Raw genomic sequence first — 20,995 nt, forward strand, 5'->3', positions numbered from 1 at the left:
GTTTAAACATCACAGGCTAGGAGGCAACCCTGAACACACTTAAAATCAATGGCAAGAAAAGTGGAGCGAGGAGCTTAGTGTTACATAACCAATTTTCATACCTTAAATGTTGAGAGGCCGTAAAGTCGCGTAGTGTGAATGGTTTCCGGGGAAACGTTGGTAATATTTGTAATGAAGTCTTCCAAATATTTACATGCTTGCTCCAGGTGGGTGGTGTTTATAATGATCTGGACTAGCTGCAAAACAAGGCAATAAACATCAGTGTTCGCCCTTTGTCTGACCCCCTTCCTCCTGATTTTAGGCGGACGTTGTGCAACAGCAAATTCTTTCAGGGCTTGACCACAGTTCAGAATAGGGCATTTAACTTTATTTATTTATCTTTTGGTGACAGTTAAGAATGAGGTTGGTAGTCTAACTCAGTCGGCCACAGTAAAGGTTTCCGGAATAGCATGCTCTTTCACAACTGGGTTGTTATCTGGGCTACAGTTCCTCACTTCGCCACTGGGGGCTCTGGCTCATACCGTACCTCTGTCAGTCCTATATGGGGCTTTTTGATCAGATTCTGTAGGCAGCCGCTGAGCGTTCTTGTCAGCAGGAGGTTGGTGGATTTCCGCAGCATGTCGTCTATCTCTGTCGAGCTGAAATTCAGATGACACCAGAAATGATCAGACCCTTCCCACAACCAAATTTTTCATCCAGGACTTGCTCTAGGGAAAATCAGTTATCACTATCATATAGCATGTGTTTGTAAGTGGATCCTGAACAAAGCTTTTGAAATTGAAAAAAATGAAACCCGAGGGCAAGTGTTAGTCTCCAGTTACTTGGAAATACAGATTCATAGATAATTGGTATGCCAAACAACACCTGGATGAATTTCTCTTGTTAGCCTTTAATGACAGTAAGAATAGTGGACTATACTGTGGATGCAAAAGAGATAATACAACCTACTGAAATGTTTATTTTGCAACAGACAGCCTAATCCTAAGAAATCTGCTAACAATAGGTCTTTGAGCGCTATGGGCTATACACATATACGCCAGAGTACTGCAAGTCGGCAAACCAAATAATCTAAAACCCCATTTGAAAGGAGCCCAACAACAAAGGACAGACCCACAGAAACCCAATTGCACACTCATACAGTGCGCCCAAAGAATTGGACAGGCCAACATCGAATGTCTTGTGAGCAGCAGGTTCACAACAATGTTACAGAGGAGCAAAAAATATTTTAAAATGAAACCCAATGGCACCATCAACGGTGCAGATTCTGCCATAAACATCCAGGGATCCAAAATAACACAGCTGAGAAATGCCATCTCAAATTCCAACAATATTTTAACATGTTCTGGAAAGACAATAACTATGAAAACCTCAGGAAAAATTGTCCTGTACTGATCTGTAAATATCACCCACAGGTGCATTCTTCCCTTGAAGAAAGACCAGTAACTGTAGGCTGGAAATAGTTCTGCCTCTTTTAAGTGACAATTTGTTAATGAAATCTGTGATTCCTGTGTGACATTGAAACAGGATCACAAAAGGCCATGATGTAGATGCCTACCCTGAACTCATTATGACTATGCTCAGGGATGCCTTTATTTGCACAACGCTGGTGGCTTCGGTTGACTCTGCAGATAAGAGTCGTGTAGCAGGGTTAGCTGATTACTGGGAGGGACGGGGTTAGGTAAGTAAACGTTCCGAACAGTGGTCATTACCAAGTGTTTAACTCTACAAAGAAACAATTAGCAACATGTGACTCAAGAGTCATTTGCATTAATTGACTGTGGGCCTGGGACAAGGGGTCATGGTGTTGACACTGATGATTTAACAAGGCCATGACATCACCAAGCATTACCTGCTACCTGAAGTTTTCACCACAAGTTTGGAAGACAAAAATGGACGCAACTGTGACACAACTTATGGCCCCAGAGGACGATTCCCTTATCATAACTGACAAAGGGCAAGGGTGGACAGGGTGAGCAGCCAGGGTTCCCAATGGTAAGCCCAAGCCCTGCTGGACATCAACAGGGGCCTGCTGGGTGCTCGTGGGAACATTTAATGGGCCGCGATGTGGTGTCAAATGAGAGATGCACCCCCCCCCGCCCCTTGTTGACGCAGATCCTGTCTCTGGAACCGCAGAGGGCCCGAAACACAATGGCCGCTGACGGGGAGCAGGGCCGGTCAACCGGGCCAGCGGCGGCGCTACCAGGCGCGGAGTCGGGAACTGTAAAGCCTCACGGGACGCATGGGAGCCCGTCCGTCCCTGGGAAAGGATTTGGGGTGCCAATAACAAGCACAACACAGACCCCTCACAACGCCGCAGCGAAAAGCCACGGAGCTTAAAGAGAACAAATATTGGCAGAAGGGATGGAAACAGAGGAAAATAAATGCAGGCCCTGCCAGTTAGCGCAGAGGCTCGGGACACAGGGCAGGGCTTTTTGATGGTTCTTCCCACAGCAGGGCTCGGGGCGAGCAAGCTTTTCTCCCTGTCTGAACCTCAGGTGGTTGCTATAGCAAGCAGTACGCGCCTGTGTTCAAGAACCAGAGAAACTGGGCCGGTCTTCTTTGGCCACATGAGTGGACCATCAACCAAAGACTCTGCAACATTCAACTGAATCTAAACTTCAGAGACTTGTGCAGCAGTTCTAAAACTTAAGCTTGAAACAGACTTTTGGCGGTTTGTCTTCTGTCCAAAACTGTCAGTACACTGCACAATATGCCTGAAACAAAGATACAGGTATAACACAATATCTGCAGTCAAAGCAAACAAGCCCCCCCTTTTTTTTTGGAAAACAAGAATGGCACATTCCCTGCTAATGTTTTAGGGATCCTACTTGTAACAAGAATAAGCATGCTGGAAAGACCTGACAAATGCTCCTGGTCTCAAAGTGCTGTGCTCACATGTTACTTCTGTCGGAGACGATAAAGATTGCCAGGAAGATGTATTTTGGAAAGATCTATTTAGAGTTGTGAAATACACTCTGCACTCTGAATATTTCCATTACTGGTGCACATATTTGTAGATGTGGCTTAGCATTCTGGAGTAATGTGAACATACAGAACCAAGTCCTTACTGAAAGACTCAGATTACAGATGCAGAGAGACAAATTCTGGGATGTGAAACGGCAGTTGCATACGGCTTTTTTTATTACCTGCGATGAAGAGACTCCGAGAATTTAAGGCTGGCGTAAATGAACTCTTTCACCTGAATGTAGATTTGAGGCACTGACTGGGACATTGGAAGTTTCTTTGGAAATTGTTGCTGATGAAGGCAAAGCAAAAAAAAAAAGTTAGAATAATTTTACAATGAAGCAAATAGATGCTAAATCCATAAATTACAAATACAATTTTTCCCAGTGTCCTACATATTAATTACTCTCCAAATAATTAGCTGAATCTGAATATAAAAGATTCACTCCTTCTCAACAAGTGTATAACTTATTGCTGTTAAAAACAGCCAATCATGGGCTCAAAACATGTCACATTCCAAAACCAGATATGGCCTTTAACAGTCAGAGGACTCTTGGTTCCAAACTGAGGAAACAGCCATCACAACACTGCTTAAGCAACATGCAATTAGTGTGTGGGCCAAGGTTTTTGGCCTTACTGCACATTCAACAAACCTTTTCAATCTCTGCATCATGGAATGGAAATCTACTGATGACAGATTTGTACTCTTCCTCGTTCTCCACAGGGATCGGGCTATAGTTGTCCTGTTCGAATATTTCCCTGCAAACACACACACACACACACACACACAAACAGGTACATTACGCAACAGCGGTGCACCTCAAGTTAACCTGCCGTGCTCACCTTAACGGAGAGACGTTAACAGCTGCCTCGGGAAGACAGAAACGAACGGTAGGCCGGCAATTTGAACACTAGAGAGTCAAAACAGCGGCGGTGTGCCGCTGCCAAAGGTTGTAATTTGGGGGGGGGGGGAGCGCAGGACAAAGGCCGGCGCACAGAGTGCACCGCGAGTTCACCAGGCCTGCCGCGGGCCCTCGTTAAGGGCCGCTGTCTCCGCCTTGTGTTGAGCTGAGCACACCATGGGTGGAAACGAGGGGGGGGGGGGGGCTACGTGACTTCAGGGCCCCACATCCAGCCCGGGATGTGGTAAAGTGTATAATGAGTCACACGGATGCTGGGCCTAATAATAAGAGAACCCCCCCCTCTCAGAGGCCTCCATAGGAAATGGGGAGGGGGGGGGACAGTCGGCTTGTCAATTATGATCTCTGTGGATGGTTCCGCACCACTAACCTCCACATCAATAGAAGTGGCTGGGTTTTTTTTGGGGGGCCCACATAACCTTATTAACATAGTCCAATGGACACTAAAACTCTGCTGGTGTCTTTTGCCAATGTAAAAAAACTCTAAATGGGGCTGTCTGGGTCTGTTCCGGGAGCCCACGGTTCTTATGACTAGGTCTGGAGGACGTCTGTCCCTCCCTCCACCCAACTGTGCTCTGAGGGGGGGGGGGGGGGGGGGGGGGGGGGGGGGGATGTGGGGCACGAACTGTGACAGACCAGAGGATGTCTATTCTTATATCATTTTTGGGAGGAAAAAAAAAAGAGGAACAAACCTGAACACTAGGGCCCATTTCTTCAGCAGAGTTTCATTGTACTGGTCCCTTATCTCAAACAGAAGGTCAAAGAGTCTGTTCACTGGAAATCCATAGCCCTGCAGAGAGCACATAACACAAGCAATTAACAATCTTTTTTTTTTAAAGCTGAAATGTATAGTTTATGAATGAAGTATCAGTACATCCACACAAGAACATAATATGCAAGACTGCCATTAAAATCATTGGCAACATCAATTTTCTACATCCATCGTCATCATCATCATCAACAACAACAGGAGCAATATCAATAATAATATATATTTAGATTGATCAAAGAATGGGAACATGCTACAAAACTGAGCTATCAGTGTGTGAACAGCACAGGTCACAGAGCTAAGCCCCCCCCCCCCCCCCCACCCCCCAAACTGAAGAGGTGATGTCTGTCACAAGTGAACAGATAAACCCTGCAGTATACACGAGTGAGCCTTCACTGAGGGCTGAGAAAGAACAAAAGCCTCTGTGCCACAACCTCACCAAAGGCGCAGTGGATTTATTTTAATTAAGACTAATCGACAGGGAGGAGGGAGAGACCATTGTGGCACTGCTTCTGTTGCTGTTACAGGACGCGTTTTGTTCTTTAGCAATGTTGTGTTTTGTGAGGTTATGTCAAAAACATAATTAGGGAGCCAAGCACCACAAGTTCAAAAGCACCCAGGGACGAATATAAAAGCTATTATCAAGAACTAAACGTACTCACAAACTACAGTGAGCTGCCACAAAGCACCCATTGGATTTATCAAGCTGGTACAACAGTGTTTATCGTCCAAGAAACATGAAAAGGGTAAGGGGTACAATACTGTGGTATAGCCTTAATGGATACATATTTTTCGAGAGTATTTGGGGAATCTTGAAATAACCGGAAGCAAATTATGGATAAATGTGTATGAACGAGTTGATGTCACTTATCGAGTCTACTGCTGCAGGAAATACAACTGCGCACGTTTCTTAATGACGGAAAGCGGTGTTTAATTTGCTCCAAAAAGGGCACTGTCATGGCCACTGTGTGTTACTAGTGCTGAAGGCACTTTCAGCATTTTCAGTATTTTCTCCTCAAATCCTTCTTCCAAATGGCCGAACGGAATGTGGAACACCTAGCTATTACGAGGTACCATGAGCCAAATAGTTGGCAGCTCTGTAGAATGAAAAAAAAAATACATAAAGTGGGTAGACAGTCTGCTCTCCTTTAAAACTGTGTTTGCACTGTTTGGCAAAGCGTGCTGTTTTCTCAAGTTGAGATGCTGCAGCATGTTGAAGAGCACTGAGGCCTGGGCTTGTGTTTGGCCCCCGTCTAATCACTGCTTGCAGCTGTATTCAGAATTGGAATTTCAGCGATGAAAATGATTAGGGTTTCTGTTATGACAGTGGTTCTGTTGTGATAGTGTCTGGCCTACCCAGGCACCCCCTCCCCCTCCCACACCCACTCCACTGGAGTGTGGAGAACAGTGGCTGTGATGATTCACTGTGTGTCCTCAGGCACAAAGCACAACCTGTTCAGTCCCAAACATCAGATATATCAAAAATATAAGATCAATACCGGAGATTGGGTGTAAGAATTCTGGGTAAGAAACAGACCATTGAGAGGTGTTGCCCAACCCTGTTCCTGGAGATGTAATGCTCTAATTTGGTACACCTACTAATTAACAAGTCAATAAGATCTGTATCATTTCAATGAGGAGTGCCTTATTCAGGTTGGAGTAAAAACCTGCAGGACTGTAGATCTCCAGGAACAGGGTTGGGACACCACTCCCATTGAGTAATGAAGCAACTGCACCCACCTGCAGAGTGTCTGCAAATATGACGATTAAGTTCTTCAGCTCCAAGACCAGGTCTGGATCGTTGCAGTAGGACTGACAATAAAACAAAAAGGTGACAGAACTGAGTTAGACAAAACATTTGACAAAAAAGACATTTATAAAGCAACTGGCTGACATTAACGTTGTAGCACAAACAACCAATTTGAAGTAAATACACTTTAAAAATACACCTTACTTAAACAATAAAGTCTTTTTCATACAAAAAACCCCCCACACATCTGCATTTAAATACGATCCCAGGGTCTTGATGGGAGGTTAAGGGGGGAGGTGGGGAGGGGGTCATGCAGCCCTGGACGTGTTGAGAGATGGACTTAGAGGTGCTCACAGAGGGTCTCCTCTCAGGGATCAAATCCTGGACGGACGCACTACCCCCTCCCCCCACTCCCCCAACCGCCTTTACACAAACACGACACCCGTCATCACCTCCGAGAACTGGCTGCTCCCAGGAGGAGACACTGTTTGGTAAACAGGGCTACCCCTAAAACAGCGCGCAGAAGCAGGAGCCGCACTAACCCTGTTCCCGCTCCCGTCGGCTGCTGGCTTCACTCTCTGTCTCTCGGCAATACCGAGTTTTTCAGGGGGAATCCCAAATAAATCCGCTCTCTCAACACCTGCTGGCAGAGTCTCTCCTCGACGGATGTCCCTGACCAATCGGAAGACCCCCCCCCTCCCCTCCCGCTAGGCCCTGGTTTGTCTCTGGGTTGATTTACGGCAGTGGAACCTGCGTGGGTTTAACCTGTCGGATAGGCGGTCTGGGGTGGGGGGGGGGAGGCGTAAATCACGCGGCTGAATGAGGGGGAGGCCGGCGGCGACGCGAGGCGGCAGAGCGGGGTGCAGGTCACGGCGGCGGCTACGCTAACCCTCCCCGCTGTTTATGGGTTTACCACACAAAGGCCGGCGCGAGCCGACCCGCTCCTCCCGCTCCGGAGGGCTCCTGGGCTCAAGGGCCGCTGCGTCTGAGCCCGCAGCACGCGGGCGGGAGTCGCCCACACACACTAAACCTCCTTCTACAGCAAACTGCTAGAACAAGGCTAAATTCCAAAAAAGCAACACTATGTTCTTCTAAATTCGCCACCTCCAATCATTTTTCTGTTCCTCAAAATTTACCACATTTCCTTAACACCACACCACTGGTTTCCACTTGACCTAGAAAGAGTCCGTACCCCTTCTAGGAAAAGATGTCACGCAACCGCGCGGCCAAAATACGGTCTTCAACGGGGAAGAGTGCAAGGGAGGGTCGTTTTTTCTCCTTCATTTGAAAAGTTTATTTTGAAAACAAGGCGTCAGGAATGATAATTGGAACCATTTCCTGGTGGGCCCTTTCAGTGCCGAACCATTCAATCTGATCTAATGAAGAGGTCAGCTGAACCTAATGAGGACAGATCGCAACAACAACAGCAGATTAACTGTGAATATTCTGCACCGCGGGGCTGAGAGCGTGCTTGCAGGGCCCAGTCAGTTGTAAATCACTCGGGGGGGATTATGCAAATACCTCACTGCTGTGGCTCACAGCCTGAGACCCTGCCCACAAACAAAGGCTCCGGGCGGCCTGCTCATTTTTTAATGACAAAGAGGACACTGGCCGGGCCGTGGAGGTACCGTTTTCAGACCCCATAGTAAAACGCTGCTTTTTCACCCCCTCTGCTCACCCTGGTTGAAGTGTGTGCATGTTTTCCGGTTTGTGTATGCATGCCTATGTGTGTGTGTGTGCATATGAGCATGTATGCATGTTTTGGTGTGTGTGTGTGCATGTTTGTGTATGCATGCTTATGTGCGTGTGTGCGTGTTTTGTTGTGTGTGTGTGTGTGTTTGTGCATGTTTACTTACATGTGTGTGCATGCTTGTGTGTGTGTGTATCCATATAAGCATGTGTGCATGTTTTGGTGTGTGTGGGTATGTGTGAGCGAGACTCACCGAGTGTGTGCGCAGCACAGCGATGATCTTGGACAGGGCCATGTTCCACAGCTCGTCTGTGAAGGCTCTGGTCACCAGCCCCTGGGTTGCATGCAGAATGTGGTCCTCCACCACAAAGAACCTGTAGAGAGGGAAGGATTTGGCTCATTTTCTAAATTTAACTATGCATGTTATACTGAATAAGGTGTGCGAACCATATGTGTACAAAAATATACTAACATACACATTAGGTATATAATAATGCCTTATACATTTAGTATTTAAAATATCACTGTAACAGACTATACATTACCCCACAATCTGATTGAAGTACTTCCTGTATCCTTCCACTGTCTCGTGCTGGAAGAGCAGACAGAAACACACTCGGTTATAAACATCATCGAATCCCGAAAAGCTGGGGAATCAGAAGGGAGATTACAGAGGCTCACCATGTTAGACTGGGGCTGCAGCACCAGCCTGGCCTGTTTTTTCCTCTGCTTCCTGTAGTAGTTCTCAAAGGTTTCTCTGTCACCCTGCAAAGGCACGCAGCGTTACCGAACCGCGAAGAGCACGTCGTAGAAAAATACCACGGAAAAATAAAACACAAATAAAAACACAACTCAACTGCAGTAATATACTTGGTCTAAGTTTACCCGAGTTGCAGTTTTCAACTTCACGCATTAAAACAAGCGAAGACAACAGAAACGTTCCCACAGCTCTTCTGATGCAGTGCTATGCAATACTCCCATTTTAGGAGAACTCGCTACTGAAAAGTGATGTGCTAGCTGGAAAAATAATTTAGGAGCACATCTACTATTTGCGATACATTAGTGTGCTCCAATATTTTTCAACTGAGGAGCATGTGCTCCATGAAAAATCTTCAGTGTAGAGCCCTGTGATGGCCTCTTTCATACGGTACTGATAGCAAGCACTTGAATATTCAATTAGACCTGTAATTCTATTTCTTTATTTTTTGTTTTGGGGGTGCTTGTAGAGTAATGATGTTTTTCAGAGCACAGCCTGTTGAGCTGAAGGAGGCAGTAGGGAGAGAGGAGGAAGGCCTCGCGCTTTGGGGAAAAGGTCAGGAGTTGGCATCTGTCAAACGTGTCTGAAACGTAAAACCCCCCTAAAACTCGAACACTCTCGGGGGCCATCACGCGTCACTCTAAACCCCCCGCCCCCACCAAAAAAAAAAAAAACCCAAAAGAACCTTCAGGAAAACCTTCGCGGCTTGGCTTTGCGCGTTGATGTTTCTGACAGATGTCGGCCGTCGTTCCCCGTATTAATCTCCAGCGATCGGTGCGGAGTGAGCAGAGACGGCGTCAGATGTGGAAAAATGACACTGTACGTGCGATACAGCTCCGACGCTCGCCGTGGAGATACGGCGATAATGGTTCGGCGAGAAAGAGTCGCGGCCGCGTCCAAGAACAACAGCGCCCCGGCCCCCCAGGCAAACGGGAACCTAGCATTTGAAGCGTTCCCCACAACTGCAATTAAAGTTGAGTCACGCTCCGCTGATTACAACTCATTTAATAAAAATGAGTAAAACTTTTCCCCCCTCTCACATAGACCAAAGGCTGGGGCAATAAAGCATTAGCCTGTAAAGGGAGCACCACTGTACTCAGCCATGTCATTTGGGAGCAGTGACAAATTCTTAACTTCTTACCATATAATCACAGTGAACAGATCAATCTTTCACTAGCAAATACTCATGGGGTAGGGAAGCCAAACAAAATGATACAGTGCAGACATGCACTTCAGAGAGGAGGGCAGTGCTGCCTTTACCAAAAATCCTTCAATAATCACTACAACATAGCACATATGTATCTAAATGCAAAAACAGCACTACTTATTATTAGTTTCTGCCATGTTTACAGAATACATGCAGAAGCCCTGCCTGACTTCACCACCCTTTTGAGAGGGGGGGGGGGGCACAGTTGCTCGTTGTAGCTGTAGCTTCACCGTGCACTGGGGGACGTGACGGTCGGCCTCTTGAGAGAGAGAGAGGGAGAGAGACGGAGCAGTGGAGCGCCAGCAGTCTGTGGCGGATGGGGGTGGGTTTGGGGGGCGTCCCGCGCTCTCATTAACAGAGCCATTCAGGGGAAAGTGCCCAGCGCCGCCTCGCTCCCCGGCCCACTGAGCGCCGGGCCAATCCCTGCGCAGGATGAATGCGGCGGCCCAGCACTTTCCTGCACGCTTTGTTTTTACGGCCGGGGGTTACGGCTCGGTCAAACTTATTAGACGCTCAAGTGTTCGCGGCCTTTAGGAACACAGGATTAATTCCCGCCACATAGCGGGGCTTAGCCCTCGCAAACCCCCGCCCCCCCGTATCCACCCCCCCACCCACCCCCCCCCCCCAACTGTATTAATTCAGGTTTACACAAAAATAATACCGATGTTACGCCAATCAAAACAGTGGAAATCCCGTGCTTCTGTGACCCGCCGACCTTATATGAACTACTTTAGTATATGTGTGTGTGTGTGTGTGAAGCGTCTGATGCAAGACCATGCAGTACACACATTCCAAGAGAGCGGACACTTTACAAGACTTCGAGAGATTTATGGGGCTGTGGATGCAATAGAAGAGACCGTTTAAGGGCATGTGTAATTCGATCAAAGCTATTGGTTAATCTGGCGCCGTATCACAATGAAGTGTATTTTCTTTGCCGTATTGACACTCAGAAACCGGAAGGAGGGGGTTCATTTCACTGAATGATTGACACTCGTGCAAGTGATTTATTGGCCAGGTCACTAAAATACCTGCCTTTACAATCTAAATGCTCCACTTGGCTTGCACGTTTTCAAATGTGCCAAATTCAGTTCCATGTTCAGAGCACAGGAAGATAACTGTAGCTACTTCCATACAACTTTATGCCACCCTAAAAAAATCTCATTTTAAAAATCACTTTGATAATTCACTTTCTTTTATTGGTTTCAAAAATAGTCAGCACAAGGGGAACTCCCCTCATGTTAAAAACAAATATAGCCTAATATTCAAACTATCCACAGCTTTATGACACAAAGTTTTGTATTTTGATTCCATTGCTTATGCAGTTTTATTAATGATTTAATTTAAGCTGCTTCCACCAAGCTAATTTTTTAACAAAAGACCTGTACCTAAACTCATGCAAATGAAACTTTTGATTGGGGATTCATAACATTATACGGGTATGAAAAGTCACAGTTCTCAGCACAGACATGTTTCAATGTCACTACTTGTTACTTATGTGATTTGTATTGCAAATTCCACACTAATGTAAAATATGATTCATGACACGTAAAAAATAAAAATCCAGTGGAGGCTCACACGATGAGCAGCAGTTTGCTCTGAGAAAGCAACGGACCAGACCAACCTTACACGATAAATGAGACACTTACCAAAACAGTGTAGATGTGAAGGCATCGGTACACAGGTGAGAAATCGACCAGGTCCTGTGCTGTTAATACCTTCAGGCACATAGAAATGACAAAGAATATAAATCACAGAGTGCCATCGTATTATACGAAATAAAAAGGCAACAAACGTTCACTTTTTTTAAGGTAGCTATGGCTGTGCTGGGTGAGAAACTTGTTTGGTTTTCACATTTGATTGAATGTCTTGAGAGGAACATAATGAAAGAGCAGGCTTTTTAATCACGCTTTTTCTTTATGGAAACAGTCAGTCATCCGAGCCAGTGAGCTCCAAGCTTCTTGCTAACAAGGCCAAACGGGCAAAGAGTGGCAGAATTGCTGAAACGCATGATGAAAACAGCGTAATGAAGAAGGACAAGAGAGGGAACCAGAGAAGTGAAACGAGAGGCGCTCAGACCAATTCCAATTACTTCACTCGAAAACCGCTCATTTTTTCAGTTTCACGTTTCTAAAACGCCAGAGTAGAAAGGCTGCACACCTCTTCGTCCGCGTCGTCCTCCTCGTCGGCGCCCTCTCCTGGCGACAGGCCGTTGTGCGTGGCGGGCGCGCGGCCGTTGAGCGTGTAGACGGGCTTGGCGTAGCCGGCGCTGGCCTGCTTCTGCACGGCGCTGTTGAAAGTCCTGTGCTGCTGTGCCTGCAGGAGGAGATCAGGACACGGGGGGGGGTCAGAGACACGGCTGCTTCTTAATCACAGCATCAAGTCTGCTGGGAATCTGCCAGCATTACAGCAAACTGGCCTAAATCCACACTTGAGCAGAGGCAAGGCTGGCAAAAGGGTGATCTTTTCGGGAATACAAATATGGAGTCACATCAAAAGCTTGACTCTTCAGATATCTTCAAAAAATACCTTAACAACAGAGAACTTGGCCTGGGCTTAGAAGTTTTCAGGGTTTTTTTCCCCCCCATTGCCTTATCCATTAGCTAAATTAAGGCCTTTCCTGACATGACAATATCAAGATACCTGTACGATCTTGTGCTTTAGAAGACACCATTTTAAAAGGACCTATGAACCTAGTGTTGTTGCCAATTTGCTTGAGCTCCTAGGGATGAGAGGTACCCCAAACCACCAGGGTCAACAAGTAAACCTCACCCCAACACTGTACAATCCAGGCCAGTGCCCAACACGCGCCAGCCCAGTCCATCACAGGCGCACCCCCCTCTCACCTGCTTCATGGCCGTTTCGCCGATCTTGTCGGAGTGCTTCCGGATGCTCTCCAGGAAGTCCTTCAGGTCGGACATGGAGATCTCCTTGATCTCCTCGCGCAGTTTGGGGAGCGTCTCCGCCATGATCTGGCAGAAACGGTACTGGCTGACTCGCGGGATGTACGTGTTCTCCAGCTGCTCCATCGTCTTCAAGGCAGCGTAGTACCTGAAACAACGAGGAGCTTATAGTGAAATACACTATTATACACAAGTCTTTCTAGTGATCACAACAGTGAATAAAGCACAAAAGGCACACTTCATTTGACCAAAGTTGTCACTACTTTCCGGAAACTGAAATGAAAACAGTGGGCTAGCATGGGGAAAAAACGATCCAGAAACTGAAAGACCATTGAATCATGCTTTCCAAAAAAAGGGCACTTGCCAGCAATGCCCATCAGGTCTCAGCCAAGTTTCATTTACAGTTTTAGACTGAAACTTAAGTTCTACGTGTGAAGCACAGAAATTGCTCAGCTGTTAAATTTCACGCATTTGGCCCATAGGCCACAGAGATTCAACACGGCAGCCAAACCCATGTTTAATCACAGAAACTGTGGCATAACTACAACGTAAAAACTTTGGAAAAGTGTTTGATCCATGTTCATGTTGAATTAAAATTCAAAAGCTATCTGCTTCAGAGAGACAGAAGTATTGCAGTGGTACTTGAGCAAGCTTTCCTCCAGAGTGAGCACAGCCTGGCTCTGGAAAAACAGATGGAAAACCTTTTTACGACGCTACGCTGCTGATGAAAACAGCACCGCAGTTAGCCGCAGGCTTCTTGTGCCGTCGAGCACAAATCACACCGAATATCAGCGTGTAGGAGGAAAAGGACTGTGTCTGTACATCTGCTTCTCTTCCACTTTCCACATGCCTTTCCATCTAGGCGTACAAGACGCCAGCGCCTTGCTTTAAAAAAGGGGGGGGGGGAACATATGGAATTAAAAGAGAATTACAGAGAATTAAAAGCGCTTCAGTCCTTTCTTTGACAAGTGAAAATATCCTAAAACCCCCGGAAAAAGGAGACTTCCTTTTTGCATAAGCTGCGGATTGAATCCCTGAGCAAATGAAAGACCTTTTCATGCCCCGAGGATGTTGAATGTAACAGAGGCTCCCCCAGAGCCCCCCCCCCCCGTGCCCCCCTCCCCGCCGACCACCCCACTCCCTCCCCCCGCGTTACGGCGGGATTGCCCGCACGGCACAGTCACATTGCTAGGTTACGCCCCGATCGTCTTCCCCAAATCCCAGAGACTATCACGAGACGAATCCTCAAAACGGGATAACGGATAAATTCACGCTGGAATCATTTACAATGATTTCTTTTTTACTGTAGATCAGCACGAGCTTATCTCCACGAGGCTGGGTCATCAGTGGAGCTGCCACGGTTCTTTCTGTGCTCGGAGTGACTGTAATCCGGCTCAAATCCACGGGTGGAACCCACACTAATTACGCCTTTCTGCAGCAGACTCGGGCCTTTCAGTGTCCGCGCTGGCCAAACGTGCCGCCCTTTGATTCTGAGGGTCAGGCGCAGGTCAGGACTTAGATTCTGCACGAATTTAAGAACCATTTATGCTCTGCTCAATATGCCTTCTTTCATTTTCCAACTCCGTGTAATGGGATTACACTGATTGGGGGGAAAAGAAGCTGCTTAGGCTAAAGATTGTTAACAAACACAAACTCATAAGTGTAATTAAAGCCCTTTTCTTAAAGTCTGAATATGATTATATGCATAAATGCTCTGGTTCCAAAGCACCACTTGATGTTATAATGTGGGTATTCCTCTTTTAGGTATTACAAGAGAACTTAAATGGGTTGTGACTCCACTTCATGCATAAGATATGAACTATCCTCCTAGGTCTAAGAAAATGAGTATTCGTTCTTTTATTCCAAACAAAATCATCCGTAGCAGAAAGAATCAAAGTCAAGGATTACTCCCTACCCTAGTTTCTAAAGGAATCTCCACTGACTCTGCAGAATTCCCATTCACCGACATACAGCATAAGCCAGTTTAAATACATTTCCTAGGAATGAAAAGGGATGTTCCTTCTAGGGAATGTACATGCATTTTTCTTGTTAAGAAATGGGCAGAAGAAAGCCAAATAATGGCCTGATCTCATTTGTAAAGGCTCTAGTGATCTGAACTGAATTACATCAGTTGAGGACCCAACTTGGTACAGATTTTTATTTATTTTCCTGAAAATGTAGAAAAAAATGAAAGCATCTTTGTCCTTACGCATTCGCCCGATCACACGAATATATGATTATATACGAATGCTGCATGCTAACTGAAGCCAGCACTCGCTGTGAGTTTCAGAAATTCAGTTCAACTGAAACCAATTATTTAATTTATATTAATGAATACACTCAAACAGCTTGGTGTAAAATTATACCCTGAAAATAATCAGCTCATTACCTGATGTTGTAGCGGTGTCACGGTCGGCCATCATCGCTAATGGCTAATTAGCGGTAAATTAGGAAGTCAGCTGTTGAGCTAGGCTTACTCTCTGGAGGCAGCTACCTCACATTAATGATACATCTCTTAAGTAAAATTCCACCACGATTCCATTTAAAGTGGCTCCATGTGGTCTTCCTTGCTGCCTAGTAGAAGGCCCCACCTACAGGGCTCAGAAACCCCTGTAGTTCCATGAACACCTCACAACAGGTGTGACGATGCTGGTAGATGCCCACAGCTTGACTGGTTTACGGGCGTCATGTTGTCTGTGTGGTAGGAAAGCCACTAACAGCACAGTCCTCTCCATCAGGTTCACCTAGCTCAATCTAGTACTGTCCATCTGTTCATAGTAAGACAACAGTCTATTCCAATTCTTTCTGCTACTCTCCATCAGTTCAACTGACACGCTCATCTCAAGAAACCAGACAATTGCTTTTGGTACTGTGATACATGCAATTAACCACCACTATAATAAAAATATAAAAAGCAGCCAACCACCATAAGCCCATTAGAACACCGCTATAAAGCTGGAGTTAAGTTAAAATACTGCTGTTGGGACCAAAATCCAGAAAACCCCACGAAGCCAACAGAAGTAGGGAAAGACCGGATTATAAAAGTATGTGAGTATGTAAGTAATGCAATAGGGTGAGACAGCAGAAGCACAAAGGCATTTGGCCTTCAGTTCAACGTACATCTACCAACAACCCGTCAGACGTAATTTGCACAAACCATTTCTAACGAAACGGAAGTTAACAAATTAACATAAAAATCCTAGCAATGCCGTCAACTCCTGACAGGGTCTCAGGGCCAACGTACTTTGCGCTTTGGCTGAATCACCCTCGGCGAAGCCCCGGAAAATGAAGACGCACGTTGCGGGACGCGCACGCACAGGCCACCGAGAGCGCCGGCGTTCTGCGTCTCTCGGCCCCTCCCCAGCGAGGGTCACACGTGACCTCCGGAGCGCCCCGGGGCTGATTAGACCCATGTCCCCGGCCCGGTCATTAGCGCGCGGGGGAGACGCGCGGATTAATGGAGGAACGCACTGCGCTAATTGCCTCAATTTGGACGAGGCCTGTCACAGCTCTCTGGTGTGGGCCACTGCTGTGAAGAAGGGCACATACAAGGTCAATTGTCCTGCGTCCGAACAGTAAACTCATTTATAATGTGCTGTGATTGATTAAGGAGACAGTAATGAACAAGGAAGGGTCATTCATTTCAGGTTCAGAATGGACTTTCACTGAGGGAAGCATTGCCCTCCTGCTGTTCAGGATTATGAAATCATTTACTCTGATTTTATTAATGTGTTTGGACAAGTTTGAGTAATAATAATAATAATAGAAATAACAATAGTAATAATAATAATAACCAAACGACTTTGCTGTATTTAATTTTACTGCAGACAGTGTACCCTTCCCATACTTGCACAGCTTTATAAAACATTGATAAGGTGCAAAAAAGAAATGCTACTCAAATTTAAAGAGCTATTTTCATGAATCTGCAATCAGTGTTTTACCACAATAATGTGGTGTGCTGGAGAATGCATCTAAAATCCCAGAATGCATTTCCATTTCATTAAGCATAATTATTTAAAAATACAAACATGGAAACACTCTTACCTTTTGGAGTCCAGCTGCTCTTTCAGTTTGCTGTACATTTCAAGAACTGTCGAGGAAAAATACAAAAACACAAACGAAACATGACGTGTTTCATTGTGTATTTCAGAACTATGTTGCGCTGATTGAGATAAATTGTAACAACCTTGTGGCTATGGTTCCCTTTGAAACTGATATATATTAACGATTGACAAAAAGTAGTACTATTATTACTATTATTATTATTATTACTACTATTATTAAGAGTACAATTATCCAAATCATCCTCACATAGACAATCACACACATATTTGTTTCCAAATAAATTACGGTCCAAAATAGAGGTTTCAGTATGCGTAGCTAAGCAACGAATCCTCGAAAGAAATTTAAGATGGCAGAAATATCTGATGTACCAAGGGCAGCAGATGTCCATATTCATTTTTTAGGTCCATGTGAACATTTACACTTACAACTATGTTGAAAGATTTAGACACAAAAAAAACCTTGTGTCTGTACTGTATCTCAACACACTGTACTTGCAAGCGATGTGTGCATTTGTGATTGCATGCACATTTGCAAAGTGCACATTAATGAATGTGTATGATGTGTGTGATATGCTCATATGCTCACATATCTAAATGCATTTGTGTCTGTCAGTGTATGCGCTATGTCTATATGCATGCAGTGTGCACTTTCTTTAGTGTTTATGCACGTGATTGTGGGAAGCATGTGTTCATGGGTGGATGTGTGTGTGTTCGTGTGTCTGTGTGTGTGCCTGAGATACACGTGTGTGCATGGACTGTATGTGAGTGTAGAATGGATGTGATGTACGAAGGCATGTGTACACACGTGATGCATGTGATGTGTGTCTGTGTGTGTTAGTGTGCGTGCGTGCGTGCGTGTGTCTGTGTGTGTGTGTGTGCCTGCGTGTCTGTGCGGGCGTGTGTGCGTGCGTGTGAGTGCGTGTGTGTGTGTGTGTCTGTGCGTGTGTGTGTCTCACCAGGGATGCAGAGCTGCAGCTTCTCCACGGTGGTGGCCATGTTCCTCTGCTGAACTCTGCAGCGGATGACCTCCTCCGTTTGGGCTGTCACCTTACATAAGGAAGGTCGAAGAATGCAAACCCCCGCAATTAACGAGGCCGTACCCCCGGCGCTTTTCAGCACAGCCTTTACATTTCGCTCCTTTCTCCCCCCCCCCCCAAAACAGCAGACACGCAAAAACAAAAGGCGCGCTGGCCTCTTACCTCTTTCCCGGCGTCTTGCAGTCTTCGATTGGTATCGCTAACTTGGCCCTTAAAGAATAATATCACTTTTGTTAGACAAATAAGCGCACAATTCCCCGCCGTAACTGCTCACCCCTGTAATCAGATCAGGCTTCATGAGGAGTCCGGAACAAAGGGACGCAAATTCAAATTAAATCTGCAACGGGGGAACTTGAACTTTTGATCGCGCGGCGCTTTTGTGTCCGGTAATCACTCCTGACAGCCCTTTCCAACAGATTCTGTGACAAACTTCTCAATTTTACTCGGGATTTTTGAACTCTGCTTGTTCCCCCGGGTCTGTCAAACAATCCAAATCAATGACCCAATTGACCACTGGTCCCCTTCTTGATAACCTCAATGAGCTCTATGCGCCATTCATTGTCCGGGGGGGAAGCGCGGGCTGCATTTTCTGGTAATTAAACATTCTCTCTCTTTTCTTTTTTTTCTTTTTTTTTGCGCTGAATACAAACGCTGGGCGGCTGATTAACATCAAATGTGGCGCCCCCTGCTCAACGCGGCGCCGCCTGAACGCCGCAGGTGCAGGGCCGGGCCCACCTCGGCCGTTCCCACATATTAAGCGACTCATTAGGTCACCGTAATAAGGAGGCGCATTTCGGGTTTATTAAAAAAAAAAAAACAAAAAAAAAAACCCCTCATTAATCTCCGGACAAAGATGCCCAGTGACCTCATTGATTTCGTATCTGCTCCCTTGTTATCTGAATATCCTTTATATAATGCTCGTCTAATTGCAACCTTGGGTGAACCAAGACTGCGCCGTTTGGTGCACATATTTTACACTCGGAAGTGTAAAGGGAGCTAAAGAGAATTGGCCTAAGCCTGCATGCTAATCGTAACTTCAGCAAACCGCCTCCCCCCATGACCCAGCATCCAATTAAGCTTTTTTTTTCTCTTTTGGTTTGTTTTTCTAAAACTACTTTGCATTTCTAAAACAACTACACTTATCTTACACCGGTGTGTTCCACCATTTTTCTGGAGAAGAATTATTATAAATGAACTAAAACCTATTTATAATGCAAAATATTTTTGGTGCCAAATTGAAGTTCTAAATTGATTCTATCCATAGCATGAAGCTCATAAAATGATGTCGCAATAGAGCATCTGTAGCTGCAAAGTAAAAAAGATTTTTTAAATGCAACTGTAATTTGAAAATAAATCCCTTTGTGAGGCCACGCCCACCCATCCACGCATCCACCAACCACACTTTGCGTTTATGTGAGCTTCCCTCTCTCGGCAATATAAATGCTAATCCGGAGGGGGTCTCTGGGGGCTCTCTGTCCTTGTGCGTGAGGTCACCAGGAGCGGAGGGGCCGTGTGGAGGCTGGGGGGGGCAGGGGAACATGATAGTGCTCCTGCAGAGGGTGTTCTTTGCTCAGGGTATTAAGTGTAGGGTGGGGGGGGGGGGATTAATGGGGCGAGCCCGAAGGATAGGGGCCCAATGTGTGCTCCCCTCGACCTCAGCGTGAAAGGTATGCTGGGGGCTGATATCTGAAGGCTGAAGCAGCAATTCAGAAGGGAGAGGACCAGAGAGGACACAGAGAGAGTCTATGTACTTATATCCCCCCCCCACCCCCCAACCTCACCCTACCCTGCCCCACCCCAAGCCATCTGCTGTCTTCCTTAAGACACTCCAACTAGTGTACCCTTACGAATAAGCATCCCTTGGACAAGAGAAGAGCTCATGGAGTAAGATATGAGTTATCTAATGGTGGAAGCTTCTAGAAGAACACAAAGCCTGAGTGAGACTCCATGGCTTCCTCCTTACCATCAGCTTCTTGGCGTCAGCCCTGACTTTGAGCAGCTCCGTGATGGCGTCCACAAAGCCCTGGTGGTGGAAGTTGCACATCTTCTCGATCTCTCTGTCATGGTTCCGTATCCGGGCATCAAGCTTCTCCATAAACCTCTTGTGCGCGTTGGGCTGGTCATCGTAAACGGATCTGAATGACACGATGAGACCCCTTGTGTTAGAAACCATAGAACATCAACAGCTGAAGCAACTTGGTAGTACGGAAATTCAATACTATTCTTTTTTCTCCAAATTTTGAAACCAAATTGTATTTGTAGGCCTGTCAAATCACAGTATCCTGCATCAAGTCAAACACGTTCCTGACAGGTATCTAGGCAGCCACCTCATCTCTTTCTTGTGCCTCAGGACTGACTGTTTTGGGGCATGTAGGCCACAGACCAGTAACTCAGTTAATCTCAGGTCCTGAGATGGGGAGCTGACACCTTCCCTCCCTGAGCAACGCAGTGGCCAATCCTGAGGGACTGCTAGCCATGGCCAGAAAAAACTACAAGAGAAACATTTACCCAGCAGCACACTGGGCTCAAAGATCATTAGTTTCACAAAATGGAAACTGGTTTTACATTATGGCTTGAGTTACACAAGATGTGGAATTTTCCTAAAACAAATCTGAAATGTGCTAAGCTTTACAATCTTGACACACCGTCCAGGATTCAAGACCATTCACTGTATGATCCGAGCTGGAAATGTCACACGCAATTGCACATATTAGTGTTTAGGTTGGCAGATGCAGTAGCAAGGCCTTCAGCAAACCACACACAGACCGCGGCTATACAGAAATAGACGAGGTACAGAGGACATGAGCAAACTTCACTTCAATTCTGCTGTTGATGGTAAACTGTTACCTGACAAGCGAGACTGGCAGGTGTGTATGGAACTGCTATGAAACTTTAGATGCAAAACTGGTATTTCACCAAAATGGTTATATCATATAT

General features: G+C 45.9%; 1 protein-coding gene across 7 annotated transcripts in view; it reads right to left on the reverse strand.

Moving 5' to 3' along the window:
* Positions 1 to 20,995, reverse strand: part of exoc6 (exocyst complex component 6) — a 51,301-nt gene that overhangs the window by 17,421 nt on the left and 12,885 nt on the right. For all 7 annotated transcript variants that reach the window (XM_035403732.1, XM_035403731.1, XM_035403729.1 and 4 more), the window contains exons 2-17: positions 20,022 to 20,193; positions 18,221 to 18,268; positions 17,978 to 18,068; positions 17,002 to 17,047; positions 12,901 to 13,105; positions 12,215 to 12,370; positions 11,704 to 11,772; positions 8,775 to 8,858; positions 8,639 to 8,685; positions 8,347 to 8,467; positions 6,394 to 6,465; positions 4,577 to 4,674; positions 3,618 to 3,723; positions 3,147 to 3,256; positions 527 to 638; positions 102 to 236 (exon numbers count right to left, since the gene is read on the reverse strand). In XM_035403732.1, coding sequence (XP_035259623.1) covers positions 102 to 236; positions 527 to 638; positions 3,147 to 3,256; positions 3,618 to 3,723; positions 4,577 to 4,674; positions 6,394 to 6,465; positions 8,347 to 8,467; positions 8,639 to 8,685; positions 8,775 to 8,858; positions 11,704 to 11,772; positions 12,215 to 12,370; positions 12,901 to 13,105; positions 17,002 to 17,047; positions 17,978 to 18,068; positions 18,221 to 18,268; positions 20,022 to 20,193 — 1,672 coding nt within the window. The remainder of the gene's footprint in view (positions 1 to 101; positions 237 to 526; positions 639 to 3,146; positions 3,257 to 3,617; positions 3,724 to 4,576; positions 4,675 to 6,393; positions 6,466 to 8,346; positions 8,468 to 8,638; positions 8,686 to 8,774; positions 8,859 to 11,703; positions 11,773 to 12,214; positions 12,371 to 12,900; positions 13,106 to 17,001; positions 17,048 to 17,977; positions 18,069 to 18,220; positions 18,269 to 20,021; positions 20,194 to 20,995) is intronic.

This window comes from Anguilla anguilla, chromosome 2 (assembly GCF_013347855.1).
Source record: "Anguilla anguilla isolate fAngAng1 chromosome 2, fAngAng1.pri, whole genome shotgun sequence".
Lineage (NCBI taxonomy): Eukaryota > Metazoa > Chordata > Actinopteri > Anguilliformes > Anguillidae > Anguilla > Anguilla anguilla.